Consider the following 21,151-nt stretch of genomic DNA (forward strand, 5'->3'; position numbering starts at 1 on the left):
GGAGTATTTTATAGATGTCAAACGGGTAACACTGGTTCATGGTGTTTTTCAAGTCTTCTGTGTTCTTGCTAATTTTATGCCATTTTTTTTTCTGGAAATTATTGGAAAGGGCTATTGAACCTCTGAACATAATGCAGATATGTGTATTTCTCTTTGCAGGTCTATCAATTTTGCTTCATTTATTTTGAAGCTTTGTTGTTAGGGGCATTTTGGCCCTTTTTTAAATCTCTGGCAATATTCTCTGCTTTGAAACTTACTTTGTCTGATAGCAATATAGCCATTTTAGCTTTCTTTTGACTAGTTTCAGCATAATCTTACATATTTGCATCTTGTATTTAAAGTGCATTTTTTTAGCAGCAAGAAATTGAGTGTTTTGCTTATTTTTTTAAAGAGTCTCTGCCTTTTAATTGAAATGTGTAAAGCTTCTGCATTTAATGTGATTAATGCCATGATTAGATTTAAGCCTATCACCTTGCTAGTTGTTTTCCCATCTTCTCTTTGTGACCTTTTTCTTCTTTTTCTCCTTCTTTTTTCTCTCATTAGTTGTACCTCTTCATTAGAGGTTACTTCAAGGTTTGTTGGATACATCTTTAATTCATCCTGATCTATCCTTTCAGTGATACTATTTCAGTTCACATATAATAAAAGAACTTTGCAATGGAGTCCTTCCATTTCTCTCCTTCCAGACTTTGTACTGTCATCATCATCATCATATGTATGTTGTAAACAAATGTTATTATTTTTGATTATACATTTTGCTTATATATTGCAGAGATAATAAGAAAAAGTCTTACATACTTCCCCATGCTCATAAAAAGAGCACTAAAGTCACCTAGAGCTTAAGGGTGAGCTTGCTGTCAAATAACAAAACAAACAAACAAACACAGTTGCCTTTTCCTGTGCACTTTATTCTTTTGTGTAGATCCATATTTCCAACTGATATTTTCCTTTTGCCTGAATGGCTTCCTTTATCATTTTTTTTCTGGTATGGATCTGTGGGTGATGATTTTTTTTTTCAGCTTTTGAGTATGTGCAAACATCTTTGTTTTACACCCTCCTTTTTTAATTTTGAAAAATATCTTTACATGGTACAGAATTCTAGATTGATCGTATTTTACACTTTGTAGCTTTAAAGATGTTGCTCAAGTGTCGTCTTGCTTGCATTGTTTGTAATGAAATATCTGTTCTTATCCTTACTTGTGTTCCTTTGTACATAACACAGCTGCTTGCAAGTTGTTTTTTTTTTTAATTACTGGTTTTAAGAAAATTGATCATGATGTGCTTTGTAATTTTCTTCATAAATTGGGTGTTTGAGATTCTTGGATCTGTAGGTTTATAGTTTTCATTAAGTTTGGAAACTTTTCAGTTATTATTTACTCAAATTTTCCTTCATACCCTTCCCCTTCTTTGGAGATTCTAAGTAATAGAATATTGGCTTCTTGAAATTGTTTTACAACTTACCAATCCTCTCTTTTGATTCTTTTTTCTTTTAGTATTTCAGTTTGGATAGTTTTGGTTACTATTTTTCAAGTTCACTATATTTTTCTTTTGTAGTCTCTAATCAGCTGTCGATCTCATTCAGTTTATTTTTTGTGTCAGATATTGTAGCTTTCATCTCTAGAAGTTCAATTTTGGGTCTCTTTTTTACCTTCCATGTCCCTACTGAAGTTTTTGATTATTGGAAAGCCAGCATAATTACTGCTTTAATGTCCTTTTCTACAAATTCTAACATCCATGGCTCTTCTGTGTTAGGTTAAGCTGACATACTTATTCTCTTTATTATGGGCCTGGTTTTCTTGCTTCTTTGCATGCCTGATAATCTTTAATAGGTTGCCAGATATTGGATTTATTATTAGTTTTTACAGTGCAGCAGGTGGAGGCAGGCACTGACCCCAGATCTGTGTAACACAGTACACAGTTCCCTCTATTTCTCTCTTGTTTGCATCATCTTTAATCTCTCAATAATACTTTATGGTTTTCAATGTTGAGATCTTATACACTTTTATTGAGATCTTATACACTTATACACTTTTGTTGAGATCTTATAACTTTGTATTCCTAGCAAAGTGATTTTGTTAGCTTATTACAAATAGTGTGTTTATGAGTTCAATGTGTTTACATGTAGTAAATATAGTATACGTGCATGTGTATGTATGTTCATACAGTCTATAGAGACACAGTAGATGATCTTGTATTCAGAAACTTTGCTAAACTCATGTATTAATTTCTTTTTTTTTTTTTTTTTTGACAGAGTCTCGCTCTGTTGCCCAGGCTGGAGTGCAATGGTGCTATCTTGGCTCATTGCAACCTCCGCCTCCCAGTTTCAAGCAATTCCTCAGCCTCCTGAGTAGCTGGGATTACAGGCACCCACCACCACACCTGGATAATTTCTTTTTTTTTTTTTTTTTTTTGTATTTTTAGTAGAGATGGGGTCTCACCAAGTTGGCCAGGCTGGTCTTGAACTCCTGACCTCAGATGATCCGCCCACCTCGGCCTCCCAAAGTGCTAGGATTACAGGCGTGAGCCACTGCACCTGGCCACTCATGTATTAATTCTAATAAGTTTCTAAGATTGTTTTAGATCCTCTACACAGTCGTTTTATTTTTGGATTATGATAGCATTATTTCTACCTTTTTAGTCATTATACTTTTATTTTTTTTCTTACCTAATTGCAGTGGCAAGGACTCCAGTACAGTCCTAAATAGAAATGGTGATATCAGACATTCTTTCCCTGATACAATGTGTAAAGGGAAAAATTTGAACATTGTACCACTATATATGATATCTTATTAGGATATTGGTGAATAGCCTTTACAAACGAATGATTCTTTTATTCTTAGTCTGCTAAGAGAAAGTATCATGAATAGATGTTGAATCAAATGCATATTCTGCTTCAGTTGATTTGATCGTATGATTGTTCTCTTTTTGTGTTAATGTGTCTAATAACATTGATTTTTCTAGTGCTATACCAATCTTGAATTCTTGAACTATATCTATCTTCCTAATGTATTATCTTTTATGTATTTCTGGGATTCGTTTGCTACTGTTTCATTAAGGATTTTTGCCTAAGTAAGATAGACTTGTACTTTTGTGTTTTTTAATGTGTTTATTGTGTTTTAGTATCAAGCCCATGCCAGCTTCATAAAATAAATTAAGAAGTATTTGTTCTCACTACTGGAAGAGTTTATATAAGTGAATATTATTTCTTCCTCAAATTTTTGGCAAATTTACTGGGGAAACCATCTGAATCTGAAGTGTTTTTTGCAGAAAGATTCAAATTACCTTTCAATTTGCTGAATGTTAAAGAACTATTGAGAATATGTCAGGTTTTTTCTACTCTTAAATTTTAGAAACTTGTATTTTTCTATTAATCTGTCCTTTTTACTTAAATTTTCAAATGTGTTGGCATTCAGTTGTTCACATAACACTTTTAACCTGTTGATGTATGTAAGATTTGTACTGATATTCCTTTTTTATTTCTGTTATTGTATAATTTTTACTTTTTTCCTAGATTTGTCTTTTAATTAGTTATTTTTATTTTTTTTCTGCTACTGTGTTTAGTATACTCTTCTTTTTTACTTTAAGTTTCATTTGTTGTTTTCTAATTTTTGAGATAGGTGCCTAGCTCATTAATTTCTCCTTTTAGTATTCCTTAATATATTCAAGCAGACTTTTAATTTCCCTGAAAGCAAGCAATATGCCACAATCTTTGATACATAGTACAAGTTGAACATGCTTTTTTTTTTTTTTTTCCTTTGAGGTGGAGTTTTGCTCTTGTTGCCCAGGCTAGAGTGCAGTAGCACGATCTTGGCTCACTGTAACCTCCACCTCCCATGTTCAAGCGATTCTCTTGCCTCAGCCTCCTGAGTAGCTGGGATTACAGGCTCCCACAACCATGCCCGGCTAATGTTTTATATTTTTAGTAGAGACGAGGTTTCATCATACTGGCCAGGCTGGTCTCCAACTCCTGACCTCAGTTGATCCACCCGCCTTGGCCTCCCAAAGTGTAGGGATTACAGGCATGAGCCACCGTGTGTGAGTACTTGAAAAGACTGTGTGTTCTACAGCTGTTGTGTGCAGTGTTTTAGACGTGTCCATTAGGTTAGTTCATTAAAAGTGACATTCAAATTTTACGTAACTTCCTGATTTTTTGACTGTTTTATGAAATACTCAATGATACTTGATGATAAATGTGATAAACTCAATGAATCAGAAAAAAGGCAAAAATGGAGAGAAAAAAGAATACATTAGGAATGTTACCAAGTTTGTGAATTTGTTTTATGTCTCCTTTGTTTCTGTCCATTTTTGTAATCTATAATTTGAGTTTATGCTATTAGGATTATATACATTTAGACATTTTTATTTTTCAAATGAGTTGAACTTTTCAAATGAAATTCATGCTTTTTATAGAGAGACATGCTTTTTGATTCAATATTACCTTGTCTAATATTAATACAGGCACACTAACTTTCTTTTTGTAACTCTTTGCCATGTATATCTCTTTCGGCTTTTCACACTGTTTTCTAGTATCTACATACTTTAGGTCTTTCTTTCTCATCAATATCGTTTTGAGTTTTTAAACTCAGTCTGACACAGTCTTTGGGTTTTCATTAAAATATTTTTCTTGATCCACTTTTAAAGTTACTACTGGTATATTTGAGTGTGAAGCACCCATTTCTTCTTTTTATTTGTCCTGCCTGATGTATTCTTTTTTCTCTCCATTTTCACCTTCTTTCTGATTCATTGAGTTTATCATGCTTTCTTCGGTTGGTTTGGAAATTATATGCTTCTTTACTGTAATATTGGTGGTTACATGAGCGATTACAACATGCATCTTTGACTATCAGTATTAAATGTGATTTGATTTTTATTCTCTTTCTGAATAATGCAAGGACCCTTTTTAAACAAAAAACATCTTTTTATTCTCTTCCAACTTATATACTCGTGTGTGTTGTAATTATATCAGTTTATGAATTGCCAGAGACACTATTATTTAATACAGTCAACATGCTTTTATATTTACTTTCTTATTTACCATTTTTGTTGCTTTTCATTTCTTCCTGCATCTTAGTCCTTTCATCAGGGCCAGTTTCCTTCTCTCTCTCTCTCTTTTATAGCAGAGACAGGGGTCTTGCTCTGTTTCCCAGGCTTATCTCAAACTGCTGGCCTCAAGCAATCCTCCTGCCTTGGCCTCCTGAAGTGCTTGGATTATAGGCATGAGCCACTGTGCTTGGCCTCCTTCTCTTCTAACACTACTGTTTAGTATTTTCTTTAGTTTTTGTGTACTAGTAACAAGTTTTATCCATTTCCCTTTTGTATTTATTTATATTTTTTTGAGACAGAGTCTTGCTCTGTTGCCCAGGCTGGAATGCAATTGTGCAATTTCTGCTTACTGCAACCTCCACCTCCTGGGTTCAAGCTGCAACCTCCACCTCCTGGGTTCAAGCGATTCTCCTGCCTCAGCCTCCCGAGTAGCTGGGATTACAGACACGTGACACCATACCCAGCTAATTTTTGTACTTTTAGTAGAGTCGAGGTTTCACCATGTTGGCCAGGCTGGTCTTGAACTCCTGACCTCATGATCTGCCCGCCTCGGCCTCCCAAAGTGCTGGGATTACTGGAGTGAGCCACTGTGCCTGGCCTCAATTTCCCTTTAGGAGTTTATTTTCTTTGGTTTTCATCATTTTAGTGTCATGTGCCTAGGTATAATCTCTCTTCACTGACCCTATTTAAAGTTCTTGGATCTGTGGTTTGTTGCTTTTTAGTCAGATTTACTACATTCTCAGCTATTATGTATTCAGTGATTGCTCCTGCATCATTCTCTCTCTCTCTTTCTTCTGGGGCCCTGATTACACACACGTTAGACTTCCCTCTATCCTTTATGGTTTCTTCCCTCTCTTCTGCACCTCTCATCCTTTCATCTTCCCATGCTTTATTCAAAACATTTTTCTCATGTTTCTCGTAGTTTGCTAGTTTTCTCTTTGTGTTTGCCAAATCTGCTAATAAGTCATGCAGTCAGCTTTTAATTGAAAATTTCATGCAGTCTCTATTTTTTCCAAATCTCTTAGGTCACATTTTATCATTTCTAGCTGTTCTAAAATTTCAGGTGCATCTTTAGCTTTATGATCACAGCAAGCATGCTTTTAAACTTCCTGTGGGTCTGTTCCTATTCTTGTTTTGTTGGTTCTTCCATGATGCTTTACATCCTGTTATGCCTGGTTATCCCTGAGTCTGTGTCTGACATTGTACTTGGAAATTGATTTTTTGCAAAAAATTTGAGGCCTTGTATTTCATATATATATGAAATATATATATACACACACACACACAGGCACACACATGCACACATATATAAAGAAGACTTTGCTGGTTTTGTTTAGTACCTAGGGGTTCTAGCAATTTAGAATTGTTATACTCCATATTTTACATTGAGAATTTTCTGGGCCATTTGGTTGACTCTAAGCTGGGCAGCAGCTGCACAAAAGGAGCTCAGCAGTGTTCTGGATGTGTTTGATGCAGTGACATCATGTTGGATTAAGTTCATGTCGAAGCTCTTTCCTGCAGTTCACTTTCTGTGCAATGCAGTTCTTCCTGGTGGTGTTAGAAAGCGTAGGAGTTTAGCAGGCCCCTCTCTTGGTAGGTTTTATGGTAGACAGAATAGTGGTCCCCCGAAAGATGCCCACATCATAATCCCCTAAACCTGTGAATATGTTGTGCTACATAGCAAGCAGAAATGAAGGTTGTAGGTGGAGTTAAGGCTGTTAATCAGACCTCACTATCCAAGTGGTGCAGCGTTAGACACACTCAATCCCCACACACTGATGACTTCAGAAATGGAAGGAAGCCAGAAGTCAGGGACTGTGACTCCAGACGCTGGAACGAGCAAAGAGATGGATTCTCTCCCAGAGCCTCCAAAAGGAACACAGCCCTGCCAGCTCCTGACCGTAGCTCGGTGAGACCTGTTTCCAACTTTCGACTTCCAGGACTGCGAGGTAACAAATGACTGTTGTTTTAAGCAACCACATTTGTGGTCATTTGTTACAGCAGCCACAGGCAACTAACATGGGCCCGGAGCACCAACGTGTGTCTACGGGCTCCACTCAGCCTCTTAACTGCATCTTGCAGAAGCTGTAAAAGAAACCTCAAAGCCCAGCCTCAACTCTGGATTTTTGTCTTTTTATTTCTTGGCTTGTTCTTCACTTTCCTGTTAAATTGTTCTTACCTCCAGGCAGCTGCCTTCAGTTTTCTGTCCAGCGTCTCTGTTTGCCAGTAACTGGAGGTTTGGTCCAGATTGCCCAGTTGGCTGGTGCTGGCGAACTTTTCGTTGGAATCTGATGACTGAGCTAATCTGGTTGTGCTTTAGAATTTCATAATTCTGTTGGCATTTTAGTCTTGGAATCATTCCCCAGATTAGCACAAGAGCTTTCTTCTTAGCTGACTCCTCTTTTTGTATTCTCCATCCCGACTGGCCTCTAAAATAGTCGTATGGTCTTCCTCTCTGTGGCTACCAATGGCCCAGTGGTCCGTGGAACTCTCCCTTTAGGTCCCTTTTATTACAAATACAGAGGCTCCAGACCCATTACGCTGTGCAGAGAGAGCACCTTTCCTCCAGCAAGGCTGTCTACTCAGTGATCTCCGAAGCATGACACGTTCACACCCCAAAGGTGTGCCTCTGCTCACACCATCACCCCCACCTGGAGTGATGGAAGAGGCACTAAGTGGCCTGTGGCGGTGGAAGCAGACTGGCTTATGTGGACCCGACTGTGCGGATTAGCTCAGCAGAGCGGCTGCAGGCGGGTTTCATGCGGGGGCACCCTGTTGGATTAAGTACACATACGTTCAAGAGGGCAATTTTAATGAACAGCCCTCATCTAGGTTTGAATTTGGTGTTCTGTGAAACAACTCTCATTACCGACTGTCTGAATGCACAGCCAGTTCTTAGTCCTCTTAGGTGCCTTTGGCAGAGGAGAAAGCAAGGCTTTGCTGACAGCCTCAGCCCACTGAAACAGCGTGGAGCGTTTGGGGCCCGCAGGGAAAGAAAGCATTTTGATTTTGAGACTTCAAACTCTAACCCTGCACTGTGAACCTTTGAATTTTGCCACCATCTACCAAGGCTTTTTGACTGTGAAACAGTCAGGAGGCAAGGGGACAAAAGATGAAAGGCATGAAAGGCAAGGCGGGGCTGGTGCCTGCATTCTCAACTGGAATTTAGCAAGGGAAAAGCTGCCTTTGTGCTCAGAAACTGAGGGAGGACCACTTGATCTCTAATACTCATGCTTGTGGCAGGAAAATCTCCAGTTAGAAAAAGAAGGCAGAACCCAGACACCCCTTGATCAGTGTCTCCGAGGCGTGAGCCTCCCAGAAGCCACCTGTGGACCTGTGTGAGGTTGACTCTGAAAGAGGACTGTGGAGGCCCCGATGCCAGTCCTCATTGTCCCCGTCACCTTGTCACCGTGGAGATGAGGACCACGTCAGGCAGGGACGCAGCACTCACAGAGTCCGTCACATGCTCTGTGACGTGCAGTGGAGTGTCCTGCTGTGCGTGGCTGGGCCAACCTACTTATCACCTCCACCTTTAGGACACCTTAAATACTACAATCACAGCCGCTATTGTAGATTACACTGCTGTCTAAATGGGTTTCATGGTCATTTCTATTCAGTATCTGTCTTGGGACATAAACCCCTAGAGTAACACTGAATCTGTGGAACTTGGAGAAATTATCAGTCTGAGTTAAGTTTCCTTGTACGTTTGGTGTTTCTTGCCACCAGGACGCTTTCACTTGGGTATATAACGGATTGAGTGCCCACTGCGTGTCAGGAGACACCGGGGTGGACAAAACAGACTACTTTTCTATTTCAGTTTAGCAAATTGAAACTGTTCACCTGACAATACAGTCTTGGCTGTGAACGAGTGAATTCACTCATTCATTCAGTATTGGGATCGGGCCGTCTGCCCTCCTTTGAATTTCCACAGCACTGACCATCAAGTGGTAAATACAAATTAGATGGAAATACAAAATAGTAATAGTAATAATAAAGAAAGTACAAAACAAAAGAGTTGGGGGTAATTATTCCATTAATTTGGGTGAAAATGCTTGGCTTAATTTAATTAAGGTATTCTCTACCCATGATCAATAAGTAAGGAGCTAAGGAGCTAGATTAGGGACTATGAAGAAATCATTTTATATTGCTGCCAGGGGAAACGTGCCCACACTTTAAAAAGAGGAACTATGCATTCTGGAACACAGAGACGCCTCGCCAGGCCCTCTTGGCAGATGGTGCAGCAGCCAGGGGCTCTAGGTCCCCAAGAGCCCAGCACGGAGTTCTGGGGTGATTCGGAAGCTTGTGGCACATGAGATCCTTCTGAAATAAGCATTCATCACCCTCTGACCGTGTGTGTGCCAGGCACTGCGATGGTCTCAAGGGCACAGAGTACCTGTGCTCAGGGAACCTGTGGTCTAGTGAAGGAGGGATGGGAGCCAGCTCCAGCCACACCCAGGCTCAGGGAACCTGTGGTCTAGTGAAGGAAGCAGAGGTTTTGATGTCTGCATGGGGACCAAGCAAGTTCGGAGCTGTGACACCTGCCTACCCTACCAGGGGGCTGTCAGGAAGGCTTCTCCAGAAAGGACAACATCCTGAATGCTAAATGATGGGCTCTTCGCCTGATGCTGCAGGATGGGAAGACAAAGGAAGCCATGCTGAAAGGTTTGGGCTTCCTCAGGGTTCCCTGTGTGCAGGAATGGGTGCCGGCAGGGGTGGCAGCCGAGGCGTTCAGCGCTGTGACCCTCGGCAGAACTTTGCTGTTGCATGGGATGAGGATTGCGTCCTGTAGGGCAGCAGCTGTCTCCAAGGCTTTGCTAAGGTGGGATACTTCTGTAATCAGACGGGGATCATTCAGTCCAGGGACAAATAGGCCCATAGCAGGCAGCGAGACCAAAGCCGGGTAGGCAGTGAGAGGTATCGTGTTTGTCCACTGAGAGCCTTCGAGGACCATGTCCTGGAGTGAGGTCAAGGCTGGAGGTGAACCAGGGGGACCTCAACCTCCTTGTGACCTAGGAGTATCATGACAGGGAACGCAAAGGGCGTTTTCAGAACGGGATCGAGATGCAGAGGACGGGGATGTACGTGTTCGCCATGTCTTCTCGCTGGTGCAGGTGGTGGCCCTGCCTGGCTGGCAGGTGCCGACTCTGTGCTCTGTGCATTATCTCACCAGGCTTCTCTCTGCCCACATCATCCAGAGACCCAGACAGGTGGCCTCACTCAGAGGTTTCCACCTGGAGCATTAGGCAGGGTCCCTGCTGATGACCCAAGTGTGCACCTGTGCTGTGTGCTCACCCCATTGCTGAAGCAATATGAGCCTCTTTACTTTAGTTGTTTTATGATAGAAAAAAAATAACAGTATCCTCTTTAATGGACTATAAATGCCCTTTCCAACATCACTGCTTCTGTTTCAAGATGGAGGACATCTGTATTTGCTTTTGTTGAGTTACTTAGTAGCAATTCACTTAATGCAAATGTGAAATACAAGGTTGGTAATACGGTCTCCCCTGTGAATCAGACCATTCATTCAAGCAGCAATCTGGGCACTGCTGAATTAGACACACGCCTCCCCCATGTGGTTGAAGAGGGGACGCAGCTGTTCTACCTGGAGGAGGTCCCAGGCATCAGGAGGAAGCAGAAGCATGCCGGAGGGCTCTGGGCATCCCTGGAGCGCCTCTGCTGTGGTCTCTAGCACAAACGCAAGTTCAGGGGCAGGGCTGGGGGGCTGTCTGTTGCACCACTGTCCCGCCTCTTTCTTTCCACCTAGTAAGGTCAAATCACTTTGCCCAAAGAAGCTTCAGAAATATTTGTAAGACAGCAACAGAAACGGTGAGCACTTTCTTTCTTGCCAGTGAGATATTTATTTGAACATGTTGTTGCTCTGCAGCAGGCGAACCCTTCGCATTGTCCGCTTCCTTTCGTCTGAGATGCTGGGGTGCTGCGGCAGAGCTGTAGAGCGCAGTGCTTCAGCTGGAGGCTGCCTTGTGTGGCAGCACCCTTGCAGGTGATGCTGTTTCCGCAACAGTGAGTCCGTCGTCCCAAGCACAGGGATTAATTGGAACCACCTCTGCATCCTACAGAATTGTGGACTTATAGGGCAACAGAGACCCCAGAGATCCGAGTCCAAATGCCCTCTCTTCACTTGCCAAAAGTCTCATGTATTAATCAGAAGAACTAGCACTAAGTCCCCGGGCTCCTGATTTTTTACTCTGTTTTTGGGTGGGCTCTGGTAAGCCCACATCCACGGGCATTGCTGAAGATGGAAAGAGGGTATCTACGATCAGATTAAGGTATGTTGAACTGAAGCATGTTTTCAAAACATTAAAACTTAAATTTTGGAAACTTAGAACTTTAAAAAGCAATGAAGGCCGGGCGTGGTGGCTCACACCTGTGATCCCAGCACTTTGGGAGGCCAAGGCGGGTGGATCACCTGAGGTCAGGAGTTCGAGACCAGCCTGGCCAACGTGGCAAAACCCTGTCTCTACTAAAAATACAAAAACTAGCCAGGCGTGATGGTGGGTGCCTGTAATCCCAGCTACTCGGGAGGTTGAGGCAGGAGAATCACTTGAACCCAGAAGGCGGAGATTGCAGTGAGCCAGGATCACACCTCTGCACTCCAGCCTGGACAACAGGAGTGAAACTCTCTCAAAAATAAAAAATAAAAAGCAATTTAAATTTTGGGGGATATTTCTGTAGAATCTGTTACACATTTTCTGGCTTATTTCCACAATCTTTTTCTGTTAATGCCAGATTCTCTCTGCAGGTATTGATGGTTGAGCTGATGGCTCAGAGGCCAAGAAAGCTCCAGTGCATCACTCCAAGACCACTGTGACCTTGGGCATGATACTTAAAGATTCTAAGTTGAAGGTGGTGCGAAAACCGACTTTCTGGCAGGGTTGCATGATAATTGAAGGGCACTTAGCACAGCGCCTGGCATGTGGCAAGCCTCCCAAAACTCGTAATGATGTTGATGGTGACGACGATGAGAACGGCAGTGCCCTTAGGAATTACTGGTGATGGAGACTTTATGTACTTGTACTGAAATATGTTCAACTTGATGATTATTTCATTTCTTCTCAGTCAATTATCAGAGTTTGTTTATATCCACTTAAAAATTTTTAAATTGTGTCTCCCATCCAAGTACTGACCCTGCTTAGCTTCCGAGATCAGTTAAGATTGGATGCATTCAGGGTGGCATGGCCGTAAATGAAATTGTTTATCATGGCAAAATATGCATAACATAGAATTTACCATTGTAATCATTTGTGAGTGTACAGTTCAGTGGCATTAAGTTCATTTGCACTGTTGTGCAGCCATCACCACCATCCATCTCCACAATTGCTTCCTCCTCCCTAGCTCGATATCTACGTTTTAAGAAGAATGGAGTTAGTGTGCTCAGAGCAGAAGGGTGGATCTGGGGCCTCCAGCTCTGTCCATGCTCCAGGGGGCAGGTTGACAAGTCTGACTGGTGGATAACTCGGGCATGACCTCAAAGCTGATTTGGAATGAGGCAGGGGTAGACATGAGTGCATGGAGGGATAAATCAATATATTTCCTAAGTGAGGAGTGTGTTGCTGTATTGGCTGTTGTTAGAAATAAACACCGTAAACAGGATTTTCCTCATTCAGAAGGTGTGCTGTGGACATGAAATGCTTTTTAAATGAGAAACTCAAAGTTGGCCCCTGTGTTCGTTTACCGGGGCTGCTGTAATGAAACACCGCAGACCGGGCTGCTTGAGCAGAGGAGGTTTATTTCTCGCAGGTCTGGAGGCTGGACGTTCGAGAGTAAGGGGTCAGCAGGGTGGTTTCTTTTGAGGCCTCTCTTTCTGGCTTCTCCCTGTGTCCTTGCATGATCTCCCCTACGTGTGTCTCTGTGTCCTGATTTTCTCTTTGTGTAAGGCCGCCAGTCATGTGGGATTAGGGTTCACCCTGATGACCTCATTCTAATTTAGTTACCTCTTTAAAGACTTCATTGCTAAATAAGGACACATTCTGAGCTACGTGGGGTTAGAACTTCAACATATGAGTTCTAGTGGCGGACGAGGGGCTCCAGGTCAGCCCATGCCAGTCTCTAGAGATCCCTCCAGTTCTAAAACTCCTCCAAATCCTCCCCAGTTCCAGAAGGAAGCAGAGGGAGCCAGGCGTCCTGTGCCTGGGGCCGCCCCTGCGCACACTCCCCAGGGCACGGGATTGTTGGTAGAACATTACACACACAACTCTGAAGTCCCAGAGACAGAATGTCCTGCTGTTTCTGAGCCATGTCCATGACATTTTTCTTAGAGAGAAAGAATAATAAACAGAGACAGAATATTTTTAAGTCCTACCCTCCTTGTCTGCCAAGAATAATCCTGGTGTTCTCTGGAACTCACTGCCTTCATGGCCATCCTGTACTTTGTATCTGTAAATGTCTGCCCTGGAAAAAGCCATCCACTGGTTTCAAGATAATCCGCAGGCTTTAAATAAACACAAGACTCCTTGAAACAGAGCCTCGCTCTGGAAATAGAGCGAGAGGCCGTTTCAGTCCAAGGAGAAGAGAGGCTGATGGCTAATTAAACTCCAAGAAGTGCCTTTTAAAATAGCATTTCGGTTTCAGTTATTGAATCGAGCTACGATTATCTAACGCACACCCCTTTTAATGTACGCTTTGCACTGGGAAACAGTAGGAACTGAGTTTTATTCTGTGCAGGGAAATGTGTGGTTGTGGCAGAGCCATAGTCACCTGGGGTGGTGTCAGGCGTGTTTATGCCATTTCTTGATTTCTAACCACCTTCACTTTTTGTGTGTGTGAACAAAGATAATTCAGTTTTTTACCTTGTTATGACACTTGATAGATTACGTAGAATGACAGGCCTGACCAGAGAGCTAATAAAAAAGAAATCCACTAATTGTACTCATTTATACTGAAAGCTTATTCCCTCCATTTCTCTCCCTTCTTCCTCCTTCCCCCGACTCCTAAGTCTTTCGTATGAGCCAGGCTGTGTTCTATCTATCAATGGAAAAATTCAAAAGACTTTTTTGTGGTGAGTTGTCAGGTTTTTTTTTTTTTTTTTAATTGAGCAGAATGCTAAAGAAATTGTTGACTCCCTCATTGGCTATGTAAATCTTTTTCATCGAAGATCCATGAAGATCGTGTAGTGTGTGTTGAAAAAGTAGAATTTATTATAAGCTCCTGTTCTCCAGGTGGAATTTGCTTCTCTAAGTCTGTAAAAATGGGCAAGTGCCATGTGTCTTAAAAAATTCATTCATCCCTTTGCTTCATTGATGGCCTCCTTTGCTTGATCACCTGTTCCCTCATTTTGCAATAGAGCTGCAGTCATGTCTGCTCACTTACTAGCCAGTAACCAGCATCGGTCCCCCAACTGCCACTCATTATCAAATGATTAACTGTTATTTATTATACAGTGGAGAAGGCCGTGCCTCGGCTTTCCACAGATTCATAGGCTGAGTTCTTCCCCCGTGAAACTTGCCTGCCGCGGATGCAAGACAGAAAAACAAGTGCCTTTTGGAACGGAGCAGCCTGAGCCCGGATTTCTCTAACGTATACGTGCTGTTATTTTAGGTCTCCGAGTTCAATCCTTTGACGTTCACCAGTGTGATCGAATGCGAGAAGCCAAACAACGACCTGAGTAGGTTTCGCGGCTGCATGTGAGTATCCTGCGTCTGCCCGCACGCATCCTTCTGTTTGATAACTATATAGGCAGGTGCATACACTCGCTCAGTTATAAAGTATGCATTTAATACTCTTTGCCACGTGGTGTAGCTGTTCGGGAATGTGGCCCAGCACCTGAGCCTTCTTGGCTGCTTTTGGAACTGGTGGGTAAGAGCCTGTTGTCAGAAGAAGCTCGCCACGGCCATCTGTGAGGAGGAGGTACCGCTTTTCCTCCCGCTGGCAGGCACTGGGAAGGTGATAGGGTGTGAGCAGAGGCGTCGCTGACCACACATGGCCCTGTGATGTGGAAGCAGGAGTAGGCCGGGTGGAGTTTCGTGGATGTATGCTTCCACTCAGTCACTGAACAAGTATTTATTGATACCTGCTACATGCTGGGCACATTCAAGGCACTGGATGTAATGTGGTAAACTGAATAAACAGAAGTTCCTGCCTTTGTGTTTATTTCATTCTAGTTAGGGGGAAAGAAAGACAATTAAAACAAATAAGCATAACCTAGAGTGTGTCTGGTAGGCCAGCCCCTTCCTGCTCCAAAACAGAAAGACAGGTGGATCAGGGCACAGGCCTGGCCCTGTGTTGGCACTTGCTGAAGCCGCGTGATGGGGAGTAGTAGAGACAACCTTCATGTCTGTTTGGAAATTTCCATGATAATCCAAGTGTGTGTGTGTGGTCAGTGGTGGGGGGAAAAACATGGAAGAGAATAGGCAGTGTCAGGACGGAGCTGCTGAGTGGCCTGCCAGGGCCCTTGGGGATGGTCTCCTGGAGAACCAGCCTGTGACAGGGGCATGACACACATGGCGTTCCACTGCCCTCAAGCACTGTTCAGCTATCACGCCTCAGCCACCTCCTGTGGGCTCAGCCCTCTCCCCTGCAGTACAAGGGGCCGCCTCCTGGCACTGTCCTACTTGGAGGCGGGGATGGATCATTGATGCCTGCAGCCGCTGAATGGCCCAGGCAGTGGTCTCCCCCCCCGCCCCCCACAGACACACGGAGGTGTGGGGACGATCTGCTTCTGAAAGTGGCCCCATTTCTGAGAGCTTTCAGTGTGAGTTTGAGTCTTCTGATTTGCCAGCACCTCCAGCCTTGCTGCCTGTGCCCAGCACACAGTGGCAGGCGGTAGGGCTGGGGATGACTCAACAGAAGTGAACTCTGCACAGCAAAAGCTGAAATTCATCTGCAGCCAAATGTTGACCCCGTCACCCACTGGAATTGCCCCGTAACCTTCACACCACACAGCCCAGAAATACTGGCAGATTTGCCTCTTTGAGGACCAGCCATTCCAAACTTGAAACATGAACCATTTGCACTTGGAGAACAGAACTGAGCTTGGGTTTGTAGCAAGAAGACCCTAGCCTGAATAGAGGCTCTTCCTCTTCCCTGGGAGGTGGCCTTAGGAAAGTGATTCTGTCTTCCTGCGCCCCGGCCTTCTCCGAATCCTGGAGGTATCATCGGCTGCCTGATACCAGGCTGACGTGAGAGTCCAGTGAAAGAATGTACGTGACGTACGACACGAATTAGAAAGTGTTGCGTGTGGAATGCTCGCAGTAGGAAAATCTTAGAGACAGGAAGTGGATTGACAGAGGCCAGGGTTTGGGGGTGTGGAGTGAGATAGGAATGGGAAGGGACTGCCCATGGGTCTAGGGTTTATTTTAGGGTTATGAACATGTTCTCGTTAGTTGGGTGTGGTGGTGCACTCCTGTAGTCCCAGCTACCTGGGAGGCTGATGTGGGAGGATCGCTTGAGCGGGGGAGGCAGAGATTGCAGTGAACCATGATTGTGCCATTGTACTCCATGCTGGGAGACAGAGCAAGACCCAGTCTCAGAAAAAAGAAAGAAGAAAATGTTCTCATATTAGCTGGTGGTGGTAGTTATACAACTCTTGATGATACAAAAACAAACAGAAAAAAAAGCTAGGCTGTGCAGTGGCTTAGGCCTGTAATCCTTTGGGAGGCCTAGATGGGAGGTTCACTTGAGGTTAGGAGTTTAAGACCAGCCTGGACAATGTAGTGAGACCTTGTCTCTATAAAAATCACACACAAAATAAGTTAGCCTGGTGTGGTGGTGCGCATCTGTAATCACAGAAACTCAGGAGGCTGAGGTGGGGGGATGGCTTACACCCAGGGGATCCAGGCTGCAGTGAGCTATGATCACAGCACTGCACTCCAGCCTGGACAATAGAGTGACCCTATCTGAATCAAATCAAAACACAGAACTGGATGAACTTAAATGAGTGAACATTATAGTCTGTGAAATATATCTCAAGCTGGCAGAAAAATAGTGCTAGGAGCCTCATTATTCAAGTGCCCTTTAAGGCTGCATTCTTTGGAAGGATCCTCATGTAGTTAAACCCTAATGAAATCTTCAGAGTTAGGATCTGGAAGTAACATCGTTCCCCACCTTCTCCAGCTGTTCCCGGCACTCACTCCTCAGCCCCTGCCCTGAGGTGTCCTCGCCCAGAGAGGCCTCCTGGGAATGGAGACCTGGCTCAGCCTGACCCTGCTGATTATGCACAGCCAACTTTATGGCACGCGGTCACCTCTGAAGCCACAAACCAATCAAACATTTGCATTTTCCCCTAAAGAATAAAGCAAAGAGGTTGGCTGGTTAACTGGTCATCTGATGTAAAATTCCATTTGACTTTGTAAAGCCGGTTCACTAGCTCTCTTTTCAGACCTGTCAACGTTTGCTTAGATTCTTGAGTGCTTTGATATTGGATGCATACGTATTTATAATTGTTATGTCTTCCTGCATAATTGACCCTTCTTTGTCTTGTAGGACAGTTTTCAACTTAGTCTATTTTGTCAGATACAAGTATAGCCAGCCCTGTTCTTCTTTGGTGACCATTCTTACCCCACAGAGCAGGGTTCTGAGCTGCAGAGCCTCCTGCAACCACACAGGGCTGGCACGAGCACAGCTGCATTTTGGGGTAGACTCTTTGCCCTGGTGGGTGACACCCTCCAGAGACCATGGTTAGTAAAGGCAGCAGGGCTGTCACTAACAACAGAGCTGTCACGGTCCCTGCCCCCTCCTACCTGGTGTCTGGTGGGAGCCTTGTGCAGGCTGTATCCAAAATGCCCTTACTGCCAGTGACCAAGCATTAAATAAACTGCATCAGCTAGATTCACTCAAACCGGAATGTTTTAATTCCACCTTGCCACCTTTAGTTGACATATTTATATCTTAAAAATATTGAACATCAGCACAAAACAGTTTGGTAATTTCCATACTTACTTTTGTTAGATAAACAAAAATCTGAACATATTATTTTAAAGAAAATTCTGCCCAGGATTTGCCAGTGGAAGCAATTATCTGTCATTCCTTCCTCCCAACTTATGTCAGTCAGGATCCACTTAGGAAGCAGACTGAACACCCTGATTCATATAGATGAGGAAGGATGCTTGCTAAGGGCACATCTCTGCTAAGGTATTTAATCTGCAGGCATGGGTGGGTGTAGGGGACGTATTGGGGACAGAGCAGACACTGGATTAGTAGCCGCTGCACAGTCATTGCCATGAGGCCCCATGAGGTCGTTGCCAAGAGTGGCCCTGGGGGACTCATGACGAGGGAGATGCCTGGGGAGACTCGTAGCCCTGGTCAGGGGACACTGCCAGCCACTAGTGTTGCCTCTCCAGGAGAGAGCAGGGAATAAACTTCCTGTCTTTTCTTTCTTTTTTTTTTTTTTTTTTTTTTGAGACAGAGTTTCACTCTGTCATCCAGGCTGAAGGGCAGTAGCGCAATCTTGACTCCCTGCAACCCTCACCTCCCGGGTTCAAGTGATTCTCCTGCCTCAGCCTCCCCGAGTAGCTGGGATTACAGGCATGCACCACCATACCTGGCTATTTTTTTTTTTTTTTTGGTATTTTTAGTAGAGATGGGATTTCACCGTGTTGGCCAGGCTGGTCTCTAACTCCTGGCCTCAAGCAATCCTCCCACCTCAGCCTCCCAAAGTGCTGGGATTACAGGTGTGAGCCACCGCGCCCAGCCTACTCCCTGTCTTTTCTTGCTCTCAGGCACTCCTCCAGTGTCCTTCCCGTCATCCCCACTGGATGGACCCAGCTCAAAGCCAAGGGCCAGGCAGCCTTCAATGTTTGCCAAGCTCGGAGGTAGGCATTGGGGTGTGCAATGGATAGGACATGAGCAGCTCCTATTTGGAAGCAGAGACATGGAAGGAATACTGCCAGCCGGCCTGGCTGGAGGGCCTGGGAGTGTGGCGTGGAGGACTGCCCTGAAGGCAGCAGAACCTGAGCCCAGGCCAGAAGGCCGGGCTCCCTCAGGCAGAGGCCAGCACAGAGTCCACAGAACATGCTGTGTGGGGGTGGCTGGGGCAGAAAAGCACAGAAGCCACCCCTTCTGTGGGCCAAGCAGGGGCTGTGGAGCGGGCTGGGCCCCGCGTCAAGCTGGAGCAATGAGGAACCCCGCAGGGGACACTCACATGCACACACTCGAAGATTGCTCCGGTGCCTGTGTGAGGAACCCAGGCCGGTGGAGCTGAGGCCAGCAAGCGTGTGTTGCAGGCTCCAGCAAGAGAAATGCAGACGCCTAAATCAGCAGTGCTGCATGGAGATAGAGAGAAGGGGACATGGGTTAAAGACACAGCCAGAGTAAGGTTAACGTGGAGATGAGGTTGAATGGATGTAAAAAATGAGGGAGGCGTCACGGACGGCCAGTGACCATGCCAACGTGGAGCCATCACCTGGGTACTGCGGAGAGGAGGGTCTGGGGCTCTGGTTGCTGGAGGCGATGTGACCTGGGGAGGAACTGGCTTGGAAACTGCTGTCCCTGGTGCCGGGCTTGCATGCTGCTGCCTGTGGCTGTGGAGGAGACACCGAGCACTGTTGCCCTGCACGGCTGTGTTGGAATGGGAAGATTCCCACCCCGGTTGCGGACCCTCACCTTTCTTAATGTGCTGGGACTCAGATGAACGAGACCCATTACCAACAGCAGGTGTGATCAGGAAAACGTAATATCTTCTGAGAAGAAACACGGAGCAGGAGGTACCAGGCGAACACGGCCACTTCCCATGGAGCCTGCATGGGGCACTGTTCAGTGGATGGCTGGTGTTCTCACCAGACGGTTCTCTCATCCAGTTTTGATTTGGAAGACATGGGTCTGATGAGTCAGCAGACCTGGGGACTTGGACCGCATGAGGCCTTCTATGTGGCTTAATTAAATGTTAAAGGATGTATGTGAGTGCTTGGGCCGCTGAAACAGTGCCACACACTGGGTGGCTTTACCAACAGACTTTTGTTGTCTCCTGGTTCTGGAGGCTGGGAAATATGAGATCAAAGTGTCTGCAGGACCGGTGCTTTCTGAGTCTCTTTCTCATTAGCTTATGAATGGCAAGATGCCTTCTTGTGTTTTCACATGGTCTTCCCTCTGTGTGTCTCTGTGGCCTGATCTTCTCTTCTTAGAAGGACCTAGTGCTATAGAGTAGGGCCCACACTAAGGACCTCATTTTTTTTTTCTTTTTGAGACGGAGTCTTGCTCTATCACCCAGGCTGGAGTGCAGTGGCATGATCCCGGCTCACTGCAACCTCTGCCTCCTATGTTCAAGCAATTCTCCTGCCTCGACCTCCCGAGTAGCTAGGGTTACAGGTACCCACCACCATGTCTGGCTCATTTTTGTATTTTCAGTAGAAATGGGGTTTCACCACGTTGACCAGGCTGGTCTCAAACTCCTGACCTCAAGTGATCCGCCTGCCTCAACCTCCCAAAGTACTGGGATTACAGGTGTGAGCCACCATGCCTGTCCAAAGGACCTCATTTTAACTTAATGATCTCTTTAAAGATGCTGTCTCCAAATACAGCCATATTCTGTAGTCCTGGGCGTTAGGGTTTCACCAGCTGAATTCTGAGGGGACACAGGTCAGCCCGTGACAAAGGAGCTGACGGATGACGTTCCTGTGCGCATCTTTGTGGAGTTGAGTCTCGTGCCTGTGTGGTCCTGGGCCTGTGTTGCCCTCGGCCGGGCGCCCTCTCTCTCACAAGCCCAAGGCAGCTTCCAGCCCAGGCACCAGGCACCTGATGGTGATGTTGTTCTCCAGCCTCCCCTTTCTGATGTGGGGCTGTTCACGCAGGAGTGCGCTCCCGCCCCCCACATTCCCTTGTCCTTCTGGCATGGACCTGTGTAGGTCAGTGCACCTGTATAAAGTGCCGAGTTTCTGTCTGGCTTGGACTCATCAGAAATCACAGTAGTTGCTCAAAAGTCAGTGTCACAATTAAGAACATTTAACGTAGAACATTTTTCTTGTTTCTATTAAGTTTATCGTTCGTCCTTAATAAGCATAACCTGAACTTGGAGACGATTTGTTATTTTCTGCTGTCCCAGTGCAATGGTGTCTTTGTCTGGCTGTCGCTGGAGAAGTCCATGGGAGACACATGGTGGTGGGGACCTCACTCCAGAACTGTGGAGCAGAGTTTTGTACCTAAGGATGTCTCATACCTG

General features: G+C 44.7%; 1 protein-coding gene across 6 annotated transcripts in view; it reads left to right on the plus strand.

Annotated features, from left to right (window-relative positions):
* ATP10A (ATPase phospholipid transporting 10A (putative)) overlaps positions 1-21,151 on the plus strand; it is a 182,847-nt gene that overhangs the window by 113,905 nt on the left and 47,791 nt on the right. For all 6 annotated transcript variants that reach the window (XR_012414681.1, XM_065547640.2, XM_065547642.2 and 3 more), the window contains one exon: positions 14,599-14,684. Coding sequence is in view for 4 of the 6 variants with exons in the window: in XM_065547640.2 (XP_065403712.1) it covers positions 14,599-14,684 (86 nt within the window). In the remaining 2 variants the exon portion in view is untranslated. The remainder of the gene's footprint in view (positions 1-14,598; positions 14,685-21,151) is intronic.

Source organism: Macaca fascicularis, chromosome 7, assembly GCF_037993035.2.
Source record: "Macaca fascicularis isolate 582-1 chromosome 7, T2T-MFA8v1.1".
NCBI classification, from domain to species: Eukaryota; Metazoa; Chordata; class Mammalia; order Primates; family Cercopithecidae; genus Macaca; species Macaca fascicularis.